The following is an 18,289-nucleotide window of genomic DNA, read 5'->3' on the forward strand; positions in this document are numbered from 1 at the left end:
ATCTCCCCGGCCCCCTTACATATATTTTTATTAACATCTAAAATAACCACTATATATTAACAAAAAGACAATATGGTAGAAAAATATGCTTCTTTGAGGCTGATTTACAGACTAGAAGTGGTCACTGAAGTGACTGCAACCCCTGAGGTTCCTCTAGTTAGGAACATTCAGACAAAGATACAATATAGCTACCACTGCCCAGAGAGCTGGCGACTCTTTTTTGTTTGGTGGTGTTTTGCTCTGGGGACAGGGTCTCACTTTGCAGTTCACTATGGCCTTGACTTGCTGTGTGAGTCAGGCTGGCCTCAAACTCACAGCGATCCTCCTGCCTTAGCTTCCTAGTTGCTGGGACTACAACTGTGTGCTACCAAACCTGGCAACTTTTTTTAAAAAAGATACATAGTGAAGATTTAGGAAAAACTTAGTATCTGTTAATAAGAGTAAAAAATGTATATAACAGTATATAATAGAGTATCATTTATGGAGAGAAAATACACCTTAGCCCATAAAACCAATTCCTAGCTCCTAATCTTACAAAAATATTTTTAAAGAAATTAAATTCAATAGTAAGCCAGATGTGGTGGCCCGTGCCTATGATCCCAGAATTTGAGAGGCTGAGGCAGGAGGACCACCAAGAGTCCAAGGCCAACCTAGGATACACAGTAAGTCCAAGGCCAGGCTGGACTACATAGTGAGATCCTCAAAAAAAGAAAAAAGGAGGAAATTCTATAGTGAAAGTTGAAAGTAACTTTCAGTTGAGAGTAGCTAAATTACTTATAATACAGTTACACAAGCATCTTTAACCATATACACACAAAGAATGAAGTAGATCAATGTGTACTGACACGGAATAATCCATCTCATAATATTTGACGGCAGGAACAAAGCACAAAACACTATGGATTGTCAGCAGCGCTGTTCCTAAATGCCTGAAATGCCAACGATACATATGCCCACCATCAGTAGGGTGGACTGTGTTAGACCGTGGAATGGTAATATGACACAGCCAGGAGGAGAAAGGAGCTCACTGCCACATGCACCAACATGGGGAATATCACAGATATAATGGAAGTAATAGCCATATACAAAAGAATAAATACTGAGTGACTTAACCAACATAAAGCACCCAACAGGCTAACCTGAGCTGTGTCATTAAAAGTCAGGGTGACAGCCACCCCTGGAAGAAGCACTCGTGACTAGGAGGGACCTTGGGGAGCTCCTGGTCTCCCCTCCAGGACATGCACCATGGCTTACATAGACGGTTTTCACGTTCTTCAAGGAGAGCCGAAATACATGCACAGTGCGACCCCATTAGTATTTGAAATATATACACACAAGGCTGGGTTTCAGCTTCTCTGCTTCTAAAATAGCCATAATAAAAGAGCTCTCTCGAAGAATCTTCACATAAGTGAACACAGTAAGTGCACACAGTAAGCATCAGGCAAGTGTTTTCACGGCTGTGGTTGTGCATACACAACCCATGTATTAGCATGTTTAAAATAATACAGTATGCTTCATAAATTGAAATGAGAAGTGTATAAACAGCACTGGTGAGGAAGGCTGTGGAAACAAGTAAGAGTAAGAAGGCGCTGGAAGGAGGAGGGTAAGCTTTCATTTTGTCTTACCAATTTCACTTTTCAGTTTACCGTGATAACTATTAGGTATTAGTCATGTAACTGATATACATGGGAATAATACTTTTTTGGGGGGCCAGCTCAGCCCGCCCTGAGGGCAGGGCTGGCGCGGCATGGGGTGCCTGGGACCAAACCATAGGCCCCTGCGCCGACCTAAGCTTGCCTAAGCAGGCGCTTTAGACCACTGAGCTACCTCACTGGCCCCTACATGGAAATAATTAAATGCTAAACTACTTTGGAAATGTTCCACAAAATTTACTGAGACAAAAAACAACAACACTCATTCTATGGCATTTAAATTTTAAAGGTAAAACAATTAAAACTATGTGCCTATGTAAGAACTGTGAGTGGACAGATTAGGACCATCTCCCCTAACTATGAAGACACAGTTATGCGCTCCACCTTCAAGAGTAGCTTCCTAGGCACACAGAAACCGACCAGCACGGCTTTCCACGCCTTGCAGGGCGCTGTCAGATGAAACCCGGCTGCTCTCTATCTTTCAACATCTACTTCGACTTTTGATGCCTCGCAAGCAGAGCTCCCCAACCTCTGAAACCTGCCTGTATTTTCCCAGCTATGCGGCTTGCTACCCAGATCTGTGCGACCCACATTGTTCCTGCGCCCCACAGCTCCTCCCAGGGCCAGGCAGCACCCCCACCAAGCTTGCAGGGGGTGGGGACAGCCAGGACACTGCTCTCACGTCCGGGGAGGCCCTGATGTGAGCCCCGCATGATAACCAGCTCTGCAATTGGGATTCAGCACCCTCCCTGGACAGAGTGTCCAGCTCACCGGGCAGTGCCCTTGCAGTAGCTTGTGGCCTTATGTTGTCACCAACTCTTCTTGAGTTTTCACTGGGTGTGTAGGTTACTGATGGGCGCAAAGAGTGTAAATTCCTCTTTACAGGCATTTATCAATATTTCCCCTTACTGCCATTCAATATAGTGATTTGCATGCAGACCCTCAGAGAATAAGTACTGGTGGATCTGTTACACACACAAAATTGCATATATAACAAGGACAAAAGGAGAAAAGAAGGGAAAATTAAAATACACACACAATACCTAGGACAATTGTACTACTAGTTTCTACTAGTTCATTGAAAGGAAGTTAGTGCTTATATTGTTTGATCAATCTTACATGCCTGTATCTTATAATCTGAGCAACTACTGTAAAGGTAACTATGCAATGTAACAGCCGTTGCTAATATCCTATCATCTTGTTTTTAACTTCTGTATCTTTTTTTTTCTCTTTAAGACAAAAAAACGGGGACCTAATTTCAATAATTGCTCTTGCTCTTTTTCTGAGGCACAGGGCACCAACCTGCCGAAGCCATGGGCTCCAGGGAGCAAGGAGGGCAGACGCTCCGGATAGCTACCCTTACCAGGCCGCACCCTCCATCCTGCTACTCTGAAGAGCCCAGCTGGGGAGGGCAGGGAGGGCAGCATTTCCAAGGAATGGAAGAATGAAGAGAGAGTCACACAAAATAATCTGTTCTAATGAGGTCCAAAGTCAAAGCCACCATCCTCTGTAGAGGGGGATGACAGCAGGGTAAGCCTCGGTCACTCTCTGCTAGTCCTTCTGTTCCTCTACACTAATAAGAAAATGCCGGTGAAGGTGGGCTGCCTGCTGCAGGAATCTGGGGTGCTACCAAACATTACAGCCCAGACAGGAAGCACAAGTGGCGCTTTGGCAACGCGGAGGCATCTAAGCCTGACTGGCCGGTTGGCCCCGAGCGGTTACACACTCCCAGTTCTGAGCGCGAGACTGCAGGAGGAGAGCGGCTACATAGAGCCTGGGTGGGGGTGAGCGGAACGGAGACAGTGCTTAAGTGTGACAGGTGTACAGCTCTACACATCTAGGTGTCTTGGGCTAGCTGGGGAGAGGGAAGCGGTGGGGGGGGGGGGCTGAGAAGCAGCCATACAGGAGGGCACAGCAAGGTATAGAATCCGCCGTAGCCTTGCAGTTCCGAGACAGAATGAAGCAGGAGCGTAACCTCTCCTGAGTCCTAGAGACAACAGGGGTCCCAGCACCAGGAGTACCTGCCCCTTCTGGGCGGCCACCCCAACCGGGACGGATGCCCTTGTGTGCACAGTGGGCGCCCTGCTCTGGGGCACGGGGGGCTCCAAGTTAAGAACAGAGGTCCCAGAGCCAGGCTCCTGGATGGCTGTCTGGTCTCCAACAGCTTCGCTATGGGTGCCACCGGCCTTCTGTTCTCTGCTCTACACTTCAACTAGAAAATGGGTGTCACCAGTCATGTTGCCTGGTGACCGTAGGGAAAGAGGAAAATGCCAGCATTTTAATAAAGTTTAATTATTTATATCATATGAATCATCAGAAAGCTCATTCTCAACTACATAAAATATCCAGCAACAAGAAAGGTAAGCGTGACAAACGTGACACAGCATAACTACATGGCACAAACTCCAGGCTGACGCAGTGAGAACCATTAAAAGGTGTCACTCATTCATGCTTTGATTTTAGATTTGAAGGTAAGGAGCAGACAGGAAAATTGGTTTCTACAGCTGAAGTACATTATTTGACCTGCGTCTCTGAATATAGAGCAAAAACTTTTTAAAAAACAAAAAATCCACTATGACTTAAATATTACATTTTTAGCATCTTTCTTCATTCTGGAAAAATTAATTAGCCCAAAGGCAAAAAGCCTACCCCTCTAACCAAGCAACCTACTTGCAAATAGGAACCATCAGATACGCCTCCGCCCACTAGAAGTCATGAGCAGCCCTGCAAGGACACCACAGGCTCCAGCGCCGCGCCCAGCACGAGCCCGCGCGAGGCCACCGCGCCCCCCGGCAGCCGGGAGCAGCGGCTCCCTGCGAGCCGTTCCTACCTGCGACTCCTTCAGTCCCAAGGTGACGGCAAGTTTCTTTCGGTCTGTTTTGCTGATGTACTTCTGCTTCTGAAACATCTTTTCCAGAGCCTTTCTCTGGTCCTCCGAAAACACAGCCCTCCTTAGAATGCCCCTCCGAGTTCTGGAGCTGGAGTCCCGCGACAGCAGCGGCAGCATGCTCTCCTCTCCTGGAGGTGGAGAACACAACAGCTGGTCAGCTCCTCCGGGAGATGCCCAGTAGGGGGGTCGCTACTGTGAATGGGATTTCCAGCCCCAGTTTTTTAAAGAGTCTGCACACGGATTTGCATAATGGTTAAGGCTCAAGTCAACAACTTATGACATTGCCAGTCCTGCGGATGACCCACTACTACTGTGGACTACTGGACTATACTGAATTATTTTGCTGAATTCACATACCTACAATACATAAATGGCAATGGAATCTCTGACAAAACTAAACAAAAAAGGGGGTACAAATGAAGGACCATTTTGTATCTGTATATACAAAATAGGATAGATAGACAGCTACTTTCTCTTAATTCAATGAAGAGAAAGATTTTTACTAATAGTGTCTGGACAGGATATCCTGTCTGCAGCTTGTACTATGAATAACCACTATGAAGACAATAATATGTAATGTATTAATTATTGAAACTGTCCTGCTACTCGGTTTTGAAACTGTCTCATTGCTATTTGTTTCCCAATAAATTAATTAAAAAATTAAAATAAAAAATAAAAAACGAAAGATTAAAGAAAAAAAAAGCTTGGTCAGTGTCAGAGAAACCCGTCTCTCTGAGCTAGCACAGGGCCCGCCTCCTCTGCACCTTGAGCAAACTGTCTTGTTTCACGGTCTATACGCTTCGAGCAGTACTTCTTAGTCTCTTCTTGATAAAGATCAGCTTGAGGATCTATGCGTGCTCCCGCTCCCAGGGGGCGCAGGGAGGGCACACCCTGCATTCCCCTCTCCATGCGCCACGGCAGAAAGCCCACGGTCCAGGTCACCGCGGGCCAGGGCAGAACAGGCAGCACGTGGATTTAGTGCTTCCTTTTTCTCTCTTCACTGATTCCTTCACTGTTTCCAACAAGTGTTTGAATACGTACCATACACCAAGCCCTCTGTCCAACACTACACACTGAGAAATAATACAGATGAATTTTTATTGCTTTCATTACCTATCAAACCTAATAGAAGGTATTTATTTAAATAGCATTACAAGTGTGATAAAGTAAAAGATGTGATCAGAAAATGTGGCGAATATTTCAATTTTTAACAAGTATTCTAGTAAAAGACACCTACTGCCGTGACCCGCCCCAGGCAGCCCCTTGCTTCCGTCTCTCGTGCCCACAGCTCTCGCCCCTTCTGAAGCAGTTCTGCGGGTCTGGTCTAGCTGCACCGCTGTGGCCGCTTGCTGACCTGAGTCAGCTCAGAACATTTACCTTCCCGGTCATTCTGACCCTGGGGGGAGCCAGAAGCTCTGGTGCCAGGTGCAGCCACTACGAGGAGGACACACAGAACTTCCCCTGGACAGAAGCTACCAGAAACATCTACTCAGTGCGCTGTGATCAAAACACTCAGTGAATAAAGTGAAAAGTTTAATATAGTGAAAGATACATTGCCACTAATCCCCGTACAAATAATCAAAATGTATGTGCGCATGCTCACACACAGCTTTGAACACATTTATCCCACCACTCTTGGCAATGTGTCTTGTACTATAATGTTTCATTTAAACATTCACCAACTTTGCATGCTCCTGGGGGTAGGAGTGCGTTGAGAGAAAAATAAAGAATCTGAACTAAATCTGAGGTGCCAGAGAAAAGCTTAGCTGGGGTTCAAAGGGGGAGATGGAAGATGTCAGTCACCTCCTGCTACCTCGAATGCCACTGATCAGCAACTCCGGGAGGTCGGAGACACCATTCCCTATGCCTGTCGTGGCTGGCACAACACTGCTTCTCTGAATTAGTTCATCATTCACTGACGTATCCTGCTTGCCAAGTATGGCAGGCAAAATAATGCATAGCCTCCCTAAAAGGCTCGTGCTGATTCCCAGAACCTGCCTGTCTGAGGCAATCAAAACTGCAAGTGAGAATCAGGGTTGCTGATCTGCTGACCTCGAGATGATCACCCACTTGGGCCCAGTTTAATCCCAGTGTCTGTATAAGTGGAGGAGAGAAGCGAACGAGGAGGCGTAAAAATCTGAAGACACTGCACTTCTGGTGCGGCCCACGGAGAGACTGTGTGTGAGCCAAGGCACGCAGGCCAGAGGCCAGAGGAAGGAGCCCATGGCCTCTTCTGCTCTGGCTCTGAAACTCTCCACTACTTAAAAGTAGCATTCTTCACAAATCTTTGCTAAACATACGGCAGGGTTTGGATCTTAGCACTTGCTGCATGACCTGGCGAAGCTGGTCATCTCCTGCAGCTGGTTCCATGAGGCTGCTCCAGGAATTTGGGTGAATGGCATCCAGGCCTTCAGCAACTCCTGCGCAGTACGGACCCGCAAAGCTGCCTCACAGCTGGATTTCACTCCGCCCTGACAAGAGTCTGCCACCGCTCTCACTCACTAGGATGAAAGGGTGCCATGGTGCTCCAGGCCCACAGCTCACACCAAGACTTCTGGGTTCAAGTCTGGCTCTTTCCCCTGCGTGCTGGCACTCTTACCTCATAAATGTACCCAATCCAATGTTTTTATAGCGCTAAGTATTAAAAATTAAGAGAAAACCACTAAATATCCAAAGGTTAAGAAGTGGACAAGTAAACTATGCAGCTAGCAAAACTTTGAGAAGAAGCCTTAGTGATGAGAAGCACAAAGGTCAGGCAGGAACAAATGAAAAAGAGTATTTTTAAAAACACAATAAATAGGACAATGTATTATGCTTGTAACTAAATACAAAAGATTGAAAAGGCAAAAAATAAGCACTAAGATAGGTCATTACAGAATTATGTGCAAACAATTCATGTCCACTACCTACATTTTAAGTTTGGTTCTATTTTCTAACGGACACAAAGTATCACGGAGCAGTTCTTTGGGAATAATTTGGCAGAGTTGTTGAGTGGCTGCTGAGTAACAAGCGATGACGAATCTAGTCCATCCTGCATGTAATAAGAAATCTCCAAAAAAGTACCAACAGCCAACCCCAGTGAGAGGACTTCCACAGGCCACAGCAGAGCAGGCACATGGAGCACAGGCTAGAAAGCCTGCAACTCCGGGAGGCTGCCAAGGCAGGCCTTAATAGGCAGCAGAGGGCAGAAGATCAATTTCTCAGGTGTGCATCTCAGGAAAGACAGAAGAGAGATGATGCTGGAAGACTAGCACGAAGTAGGGTGAGATTAGAGTCTCACCTAGCCTGCTGTTTCCAGACTGCAGGACACGCTTGGGAAGAATACAGGGGATAAATTAGGAAGGCAGATTAGAGCCAAGGAAGACCAGAAAAATCTGGGTAGAATTTTGAAAGAATGAAACTCCTAACCTGAAAGATACCTAGGATGTGTTCATGTTCTCTAAATTCAAAGAATGAATTTTAGGAGTAACAGGTTAAGAGTAGAACATATTTACTGGGTGAAACAAAGTTTTCTGAGAGAGCAACAGAGGGGACCCAAGTGGGTTGCCAAGGACCCTGAATTCTCTAGAGGCTTTATAGAGCAAAACCATGAGGTGAGGCAGGTCTAAGGTGGGAATCGTGGGAACTCACTAGGTCAGCATGAGGTGGGACAAAACTATGGTCAACCAGTAAAATTGCAAGCACAACTGCCCAAGTAAAATTGATTAAATCCAGGACCAAATGGGGAAGCGAGTCACACAGCCAGCGGGCGTGACTGCAGGTCAGGGGCTTGTCCTGTAGGATGCTGGGTTAGTCACTCTTCCAGGCTTCCTCAAGGTGGCAGAGACCTCTTTAGAATGTCAATCCTGGATGCTTATCTATAGGAATGTATGCATTTAATCTTTTGTCTTGAGGTCTGGCCCACATGCCTGTCTCCCACATTTGCAAGGTGGTGTGGCTTGTGTCTAGCTGTCCGCTCAAAGCCTCATGCCTTCATGGGATAGCTTCTAGAGTTTCTGATTAATTCTTGATCCAATGCTGGCATTGTGGGTGTGCGCAGTACACCAGCCCTGCGGCAGACAATCTTCACACAGACCTAACAAGGGGAGAGAGGGTTACTAGCTGCCTCAGCTACCGCCCCTCCCTTCACTCTCTGCTGTTTTCTGCTGCCATGAACAGCCACCTTTGCCATGTGCCGCTCTGCCCTGGAAGCCAGCCGAGTACGGACCGAACCCTCCACTAACTGTGAACTAAATAAACCTTTCCTTCCTTGATTTTGGGTGTTGAGTATTTTGTTCCAACAAGAGAAAAGTAACTGAGACAAAAGGTATCTTGTCTTCTGCGCTATCTCTTTCAGGGCCTGGCCCTGTCTGACTGCCTGTAACATTTCTATCTAACTCAGCCACCTATAACTACTTGACAAAGAAAACCTCTCCAAGAGATCAAGCTAGCATTTCAGGAAGGCAAAAATTCACAGACCTACAAAGGCAGCAGAAAAATATCTGATTTATTATTTTCTACGTAGTTCGTTAGTAAAGCTTGTGACTCATGTTGAAGTAAAACTCACTTAGATGCTCCTGAGATGTCTAACAGAAACCCATAGGCTTTTGTAACAGTTATTTTTAAAATGAAGAGAAAGCAAATACCCCTCAAGGAAATGCACAAGCACATTATTCTCAACAGTGTGGAAAATAAATACTAAAATTGTGGGGCGGGCATAGACTGGACCGCGATCTCTATGGAGAGACCCGGGTAGCTGCTAACTCAGAGGCTGGACCCCAGACTTCAGTGGCCCCTGAAGAACAAGAACACACAGTTGCACAGGCGAGGAACGTAACAGAGACAGGAAGATTGTCTCCTCCCTTTCTTCGCTACTTGTCCAGGTTCTGTTTGTGTTGTTCCCCTAAAGTGACGTGCCCTGAGCTCCTTCCAGAGCACGTTACAAAGCTGCCATTACTACCTTCAGGCCCCCATGTGTCCCCAAGAGCTTCTGATGGGCCGTCTCTGGATCTAACCATTACATGGATACCACGGTTGATGTTAGAGCAAAGTCATAATGGAACAAGGAACACAGAAAGAGGAGCAGGAGATAATAGGGTCTATTTATATTTTCCTAAAATATTTCATGCGTACACTTCTCTCTAAAGGCTAAAGAACACTTCTCTTGTTGGCAAAAGCATAAATGACATGTGGCCAACGTCCCTCTTTTTTGTGGAGTCTAAAAGGATCTGTGTCCTCAGGAAAATCCCAGCCTCTTTGAGGTGACACACATCAACTGCCTAGTAGAAGCCAGCACACAAACACAGCAGAGGAGCTTGCGAAATCTTGCGGGAGGGCTCTGAAAAGCAGCTCCTGCAGCAGGCTGGGAGTGTGGAGGCCAGCAGAAGCCTCCTGGGTGATGCCTTGGGCAGGGAGTTGTGCAGGAAGTAGCCTGGAGGTAGCACGGTAGCACTTGCTGTCTAATTCAGCTCCTGAAGGGATGCAGAGGACGACTGTGTGCTCAGCTCTGCTAGACCACACTGAACTCACACCATTTTCACACCTTCCACACCTAAAAATAGATGCCCAAATTTACATCTGCAAAAAACATAAATGAACTTAAAGAACTTTCTGGTGACTCAAAACTTTCTCAGGAATGGGGCCAGGGAAATAGCTCAGGGGCACCAGTGCCTGCTTGGCAAGTGCAAGATCTTGAGTTCTGATCCCTGAAACCAAAACCAAGCAAAAAGTCTCTCAGGAGCCACTGAAAAGCCATAAACAACAAACACTTGCAATCATCCCTAAGTTCATGACACATGTCTGACTTGTATGGTGACTTCCAGGTGACAATTAATAATAAAAAATTAGATACAGAATGCAAGGCTTTAGCATAGATGAGGCTTTAATAGCTGAGGCTGCCAGTTCAAGGCGCTGCAGGTCCTGTCAGCTTGACCGTATCATCATCAGTAACATCATTATTTTATGATGCGTCTTTTCCACACGTATCTGGGACTGCACCTGTGCTTAGTACGTGCCAAGCTCATACATCGTGTCAGGTAATCTTTACAACAAACCGGAGGTAGATATTGCCATCTAGTTTTCATAGGAACAGACAGAGGCTCCCGAAAGCGGAGCTGTCCGATCGGGAGCACATACAAAGCAGAAGGAGCCAGCTCCTTTAAAAGGCCACCAGAGGATTTCAAAGTGGTTAAGGGGACAGAGCAGCGGGTGACAGAAACGGCACAATGCCCTGAGACAGGAACTTCCCACAGGCGAGGTTCTCTGGGTCCCGCGACGCTGCCTCCTGCCTCGGTCCACATGCCTGTTGTATGCAGGACCTAGCCAAGGGCACGGCAATCGGAGGTGTGCTGTGCGTGCACAGAACTGCCGAGGAAGGAGAGAGCGAGCGCAACCACTTCTATTGGAGAATCGGCACAGCCAGCCCCTCCCATTCTCCCTGGTGACATCCAGAAGGCAGGTTCTAATGCTGAAGACAGGGCAGTGCTAGTTACAGCAGTCAATCCCAAATAACAAAAAAGACTTTGTCATGTCTAGCAATCAGCTCATGCGTGAACAACTGCAAGTCCTCCCCACCTTTCTAGCACGGCAGTCCAGCAGTGTCCTAGCCAAAGCAGCAACTCATGCCATGGCTAGACGCACCTAGACTCCCTGCAATCTCTGGTTTCCTAATTCCACTTGAGGCAGCTTCCTCTGCCCAGTGTGCCCTTTCACCAGTGCTCAGGAAGCCCTGTGATGGCTTCTGTCCCCCCCGCCATGCACAGCTGTCACTCACCTCATGTGGCACCTGTCCCTGCAGCATTCCCAGCCCTTCTTGATGACCCTGTTGCACTCCAGGCTCTACTCCCAAAAGGCCACTCTGGAGTCACGGTGGGCCAAGGAGGAGTGGATAACCTGCTCCTAATAACCATGTTGTGATAGGTTTGCTTTCTGCCTGGATAGTTTTTCATATTTAAAAGTAAATCACAACCCAGCGCCCCTCTGGATTTATACAGAAAGAGATAACATCAAGTCCATGAAACAAGGACTTCTCTGGGCTTCTAGGAGAAATATTTATGATTTTTTAGGGCTACTCAAGATGTAGACTACCAAACAGCCTTCTCAAAATCAAAATTCTTTTATCCCTTTAATGGGCTCAACAGCTCAGAACTGAGGCGACAGGAGGTCTGTCCCAGGGCTTTCCAATAAGCTGCAAAAATGCTATCAGCCTCCATTAACCGTTTTCTCAACCGCACATTAGCGCAAGCCCTCCAGTGTGTCCCTTTTCTGCCTGAGGTCCCCTCTCCTCCGACGAGGCACAGTTCTTGTCTGTGGCTCCAGCATTGCCGAGTTGTGAGTTCTCATCTCCTACCTTCAGGCTCTTCTCTACCATGAAGAGTTCCTTACCCTTATTTTCATGTGTGTATATGCATGTTTGTGTGCATGTGTGTGGTATACTTTCAGCAGATATGAAGTCCAGAGAGAGAAAAGTTTATCCTGAAACCTCCACTATTGAGATGCTATATATATATATATATATATATATATACTTATCAGCTTGATTTGCTACATTTCCCATATATCAGCCCCAAAGTTAACTTCCTCTAAACTCTACTATTAGTTCCAAACTTACTATTTATATGTATGTTTTACATAGTATATCTAATTTAAAGATAGCTGTCATGTGTCCTATCATTTCTTGCCTCTAGGCCAACTGTCCAATTCCCTTTGGAACTCCTGAGTAGTCAGTCATATGTTCCAGCTGACATCTGTCCCTTAACTGGTCTTTGAGTTTGCTGAATGCACCTTCTACAGTGAGTCCTTGGAACTGAACAGGCATAGAAATCTGACCACTTCAGAGTGAAAAGGACAGTCACCTCCCTCATCTGTACAGGCTGCTGCCGAAAGCCCAACTCAACATCATCACGCGCTGTCAGGACCCTCCTTTCCTGCCTGGCTCTATGCAGCCAATTCTCGCTGACCCCTATTTGCATTCTCGCTTTCCCTATTTCTAATAGGAAGCTCAAGTCAGCTCTTCACAACCACCCTATCACACATCATATTATGCTCAGAAAAAGAACTAAGACAAAATCAAGCACTTCGCACCTCTGACCAAATGTTGGGGGGAAAGGCCCCCACTCTGGGAAGTCTGCTCCAACACTTGTGCTGCCTCGCAAGCTGCTGAATAGAGCCGTCTACTTGGAAGGCCAATTGTCTTTGAGTCTTTGGCTCCTTTGAACATTCTTCTTGGCTGACTGAGTGCCATTTATCTGCAGAATGCCTGCTCGTCCCTTTCAAGAAGTCAATACCTAAATTCAACCTTTGAACAAACTCAATTATGTTTCAGACAACATAATTAGGCTTCTTTACTAGAAAAAAGACTTGAGCCCTTTACTGAGATATTTATCTCTGTATATCTGTATCTAGATATATCTAGATCTCTCTCTCTCTCTCTAAATCTCTAGATATCTATAACTATCTTTCCCTAGAGAACTGTCTATATATCTATAAAGACAGACAAAGATCAAGCTCTCTAGAGATACATACACAGATACATGCGAGATTTGTGTGGGTTTTCATATCTGATCTGTTTCCTTGGCCCACTCAACTCCAGCTGAACGCTGTGAAACAGCCAGGTCAGATGGCGAGAATACTAATTAGACCACTTTCTGCCTCTGACAATGAAACTCACAGAACAACCTAAATTCACCACAATAAAATAACTGTCCCTTCCCTGCTGCCTTCAACAAAACCCTGAAGTCAAACATGCTCTTAAGTCTTTACGAAAAAGGGTAATACTAAGAAACCTCAAACGTAAGACATTTATCTACCAAGAAAAACAGGGCAGTTTGTCCCACAGGAAGGCTTTCCCTGCCCACATATTTAAGATGCTGCATCAGACTGAAGTCTTCTAAGGTATAAAATATCTTGAAAGCTCAAATTCAAGTTGGGTGCTCCACGACAAAGTGAGAAGATTTTCTGATTGATTCAGTTACCTAGCTAGCCTACATCATTAAGATGCCTGTATTTTTCAGATGGCTTTTCTAAAAGACATTCTCTACTTTAATCTCCACAATTTTCCCTTTCATTTTTAGCTGAGAAATGTGCTATTTTGAAAAGAACCTTATGCATGCAATATCAAAGAATTTCCATCCGCGGCTTTGCGGGAGGAGAAAACTTTTACCCGGCTTTGAGTTTCCCACGTTAAGGGTCGAGCTTACGCAGCCCATTAAAGCATTTACTGCAGGTGAGAACGGCACTGGCGAGTGACTGCTTCCACTATGCAACAAGAGCTGGTCGCCAATCTAGGAAGGCAAGAAAAGCTGCACCCGCGCTCAGCGCGCGGCTCTCGCAGAGCGCCCAAGGCTGTCTCCGCGGCGGCAGGCACAAGTGTGCGCATCTGCTCTCTGCCTCAGGACGGGGAGGTCGGTCAGCACTGAAACAATGGCGAGGGCCATCAATGTTGTTGGTCATTACAAGTTTGACTGCAAGGTTTAGCTTGGCTGAACTGAAACTTAAGCAAGTTGACTTCAACCTTTCATTTTCTTTTTTCTTTTTTTTTTGTACAATGTTAAATAATTTAAAAGCTTGGGCATAAATTTTGTCCTTATTAAAAAAAAGGAAAGAAAATCCAGTAATGCCCTTAGAAAAACAGGACTGTACAGATGTAAACCTCATCAACTGCCCCTTGGTAGCAGAGTGATTTATGTAAAATTCTCTCCTGACAGGACGATTCCACTGTCGCATGATTAGTCTCTGCCAGTATGAATATTATAGACAAAAATAAGAAATTCATTTCAGAGTTACAGCTAATCATATGAGATACTAACATCTATTAAAGTACTTGCATCTTAAACTTTTAAATCCCAACTTCAGAAAGGGAGACAGTCCAAGTGTAGCATTTTCTGCCCTTGATCTGACCTTCACTGAACTTTCTGCTTGTGTATTTATTTTAAAAAGATGGACATGGGACTTTAAGCCTCCAGGGATCAACACTGTAATTTGTAACAGTCACGCAAAGGCACAAAGTAGGAGGACTGTGCATGGAAGAAAAGGAGACCTGCTTAAAGTAACCTTTAGGGCCGCTGAGAAGATGAGGAGGCATACAGGAAATACATTTTGCATCACTGTTACATATTGTAGCAATTAAGCAGACCCAACTTTTTCAACAACTTCAAACACCACTATAAAATAACACACATCCTCACCCACTCACCTGCTACCTCCAACTTTTGCCCCTTCGCATTTACCTGAACTGCACCACCAGTGCAGTACTGAGCGTGAGACCTCTTTCAATCTCCTCACGAAATCTAACAGAAAAGATTTAATTCCATGGAGACGCCACTACGATACAATGACGGACCCTGCGCTTTAAGCCTGCACTCCCGAGGACTCTGCCTCATGCTCTCTGCAGTGATAAATGGCTCCTTAATCTGCACAGCAGTTCTCCATCACCCTCAGAGCAGACCACCTTGAAGCAGCGAGTAAGAGGTTTAGTCATGGTTTCTATTTTTCAATTTGAATTCAATATATCCTAGTTAAATGGACAATAGATCACTTCAAAAATAGCAGTGTATCAGTCCTGGTTAATAAACAATCCCCGCAGTTGAGAATGGGCCCTACGCATTCAGCAGGGCCCTGGATACTCTCAGCTCACCCACTAAATCCCCTTTCAGGTGGACAGGGTTACATGGGAAGATGAGCTAGAATGAGTCTATAAAAGTCAGTTCCATTCACTGCTTTATTTTCAGTCAAGGGCTTTAAATGATGTCCAGAAATTCACTTGGAATGCAAGACAGGAGAAAAGACTGGCACACAGAGCCTCACTTTATGACCATACAAAAGGGCAACTGACCCTTGCCCAGGGCTTTTCCATGTGAAATGGCTCCTAAGGTTCATCTGCAGAGTGAAAAATCGTGGTAAGGTCGCGTGTGGATGAGCCAAGTGAAAGCAAGCATCGGTCACGGGTCTGCCGCCCATTGTGGCCGGGCCCAGCCATGTGAAGTGCTCTGTGGGAAAGTAGCAGCCCCGAAACAGAGGCTCTGAGACGTGCAGCTCACTGAGCCGCCAGCGTCTGCTGCCTGGCTTGTCGGGGACCGTTCTGCCGCGCCTGCTCGCCGAAGCTTTCCTGAGACACAGACCCAGCAGTGGCGGGGATCTGAGCTCGGCTGCACCGGAGCCTGCGCTCATCACCGACAGGGCTGTCAGCCTCAGTGCATGGTGTCCTTTCCTTTTGGGCAGCTGAAATAAACAAATAAATGGACCCGTCTGCTGGACCTCTTTATTACAATCTCAAATCCGCAGCCTGGAGACTGTTACTCTCCCCAGACAGCGCGAGGCCACCGTGACCCTCACCTGCAGCTAAGCACACACCTGCGTGAGCATGCGCACCGTGCCAAGCACTCCGGAGAGCCCGTCACTCTCCTGCCGCCGCCACGCACTGCAGCCGTGTCGCTTTTATGATGTCTGGAGTTCCTTTGGAAGCCGTTCCCACAGCTCCGACCATTTTACTCAAGCGATCCACAGGAGGTATTTATCTCCGTTTATGAACTCGACAATTTACACTTGTTTTCCACAAGCATCTAGTAACTCTGGGTCACTTTTAAACTGGGCAGAAGTGTTAATATCATACAACATAATTTCTTCCTTTCTATGTCCTCCTCTATAGAAGGGTGTTGCTACCCGTTTCAGAAAGAGCCTGACTGGTCCCCGTGTGTCTGCCCTGGGTCTCAAGGCCATTAGAAGGCACTCACAAGTGCTCCCCGAGCTGAGGTCTGATAAATCTCTGGAAACGTCCTGGATGGGATCGCTGTGATTCTAGGGGGGAATTAGCTGCTTGCCGCTGCATTACTAATTAGCTTCCCCGAGCACATTAAATCCTGCTGCTTTGGCTTACAGAATAGCTGGGGCATTGCCGATGAAGCATTAAAACTTACTTGGAAAGGCAGCGGGGGAGGCGGAGCGCCGGCAGGGCCCACCACAGCACGCGGAGCAGAATGGAGGGGCACTCAGCAGAAAGGGCTTGGAAGGCACTGTGGAGAAAGCATACACGCCAGTGATTACTTCTCGTTCAGGCAATATCCAAAACTGCAGCTTCCTAAGTCATGGGGCAGAAGGCCTTCATTTCCTGGGACTTCCCTCAGTTACAACTTGTGTGGAAATTGAGGTCATTTTAAGGATGCATAACTGGCCAAAATGCTGGCTCAGTAATTGCATCAAGATTTGCAAGATACGACAGGAAAAAATCAAACTCATCCCCCACACTTGCTAATATACTTTCTGTGTGGCCATAATTATAAACAGCAAATATCTAATGTCCCCACAGCAACGCCATCCAAGAGCAATCTGGGATATGAAGGGTCTGCTCTGCCCTGTTTGCACGGCACCTACTGGCCACACACACTGGCGGGACTCGAGGTGTGCCCGGTGCAACAAGACAACGAAATACTGCATCCAAATTCACTTCAACTTAAAGAGACCTGTGACTAGACATTATGTTAAGTAGCTAAAGATCATGTTAAGTAGTTCTAAGTATTTACCTATTAAAAATAATTTTTCATATTTTAATAATTTTATTGAGGAAGTAGCAATTAGTTTCAAAACAGGTTAGCAGGACAGTTACAATAATTAATATATTGCATATTGTTGTCTTTGTAGTAGTTGTTCCCAGTACAAGATGCAGACATGATATCTTGTCTAAACACTATTAGTTCAAGACCTACTTCTCATTGAACTAAGAGAAAGTAACTATATATCTATGCTATTTTGTATATACAGATCTATATACTTTTTCCATCACAAAATGGTCCATTTATAGCCCCTTTTTGTTTACTTTTGTCAGAGATGGGTATCCATTGTCATTCATATACTGTAGGTGCATGAATTCAGCAAAGTAATCCAATATAGTCCAGTAGTCCATAACAGTAGTGGGTTATCAGCAGAACTCTGGCAATGTCAGAAGTTGTTGACTTGAGCCTTTTACAGTTCAGAATATTAATACAGCTTTACTTTTTATACCTCATTTTTATAATTTTCTGCTGGATGGTTAAGACCAAAATAAAGCAGGACCTATACAACAAAAAATGTAACTTTTGTATCTGACAAAGTCAGTCAAATCCTCTCAGAACTTAAAAACATGTTATACCTTTACACTGAATTTTTAAATATATTACTTTAGTGTTTATGTTCAGGTTATTTGAAACATAGTTACTTGGAATCCTCAATTGTTAACAATTAATTTACTGAGTAGTTGTGTAACAGTGATGTTTCTGATCTTATTTACATGCCTTAAAGTACTTCAGAAATAACATTTTGAGAAAAGTATAAAATCCAAAAGCGTTTGTGTTTGCAGTATAGTGAGTTGTCACATAATTCTGTTTCTCTTGTTTCATTAAACTGTGTTATTCATAAATTTCCAAGAGAAATGTGTGGAATACTTATGGTTAGCTTGTAGCAAAAGTATGAAAGAGAGACTTCTTGGTGTCCAAAATGATTTACCAAGTTTTCATGTTTCATTGTTAGTATAAGTTCTCCTGCTATTTTGACATAATACCATCATAGAAATGATAAATCGCTTCATCTGAATTTAACATTTTAGGTGAAATTTGGGTCTCTGATTCTCAGGAGATGAAGAACAGCTGTAAAGAACGCCATGCGTCGTGAATGGTAACTCTCCTTCTTGAGGACTCACCATGTGCCAAGCTTTGGTCAAGTGCCTTAAATACACCATGTGCTTTAATACAGTCGTTTTAATACAATATAAGTGTGGCTCAAGATTTCCTAAGGTGGGTGC

At 45.3% G+C, this 18,289-nt stretch overlaps 1 protein-coding gene across 1 annotated transcript in view; it reads right to left on the reverse strand.

Annotated features, from left to right (window-relative positions):
* Dbx2 (developing brain homeobox 2) overlaps positions 1-18,089 on the reverse strand; it is a 20,641-nt gene extending 2,552 nt beyond the window's left edge. Inside the window, exons 1-3 of the mRNA XM_012516311.1 lie at positions 18,050-18,089; positions 16,434-16,529; positions 4,483-4,670 (exon numbers count right to left, since the gene is read on the reverse strand). Coding sequence (XP_012371765.1) covers positions 4,483-4,670; positions 16,434-16,529; positions 18,050-18,089 — 324 coding nt within the window. The remainder of the gene's footprint in view (positions 1-4,482; positions 4,671-16,433; positions 16,530-18,049) is intronic.
* Between the last annotated feature and the right edge of the window lie 200 nt (positions 18,090-18,289).

The sequence above is a fragment of the Octodon degus genome, unplaced genomic scaffold (genome assembly GCF_000260255.1).
Source record: "Octodon degus isolate 3935 unplaced genomic scaffold, OctDeg1.0 scaffold00100, whole genome shotgun sequence".
In the NCBI taxonomy this organism is placed as follows: domain Eukaryota; kingdom Metazoa; phylum Chordata; class Mammalia; order Rodentia; family Octodontidae; genus Octodon; species Octodon degus.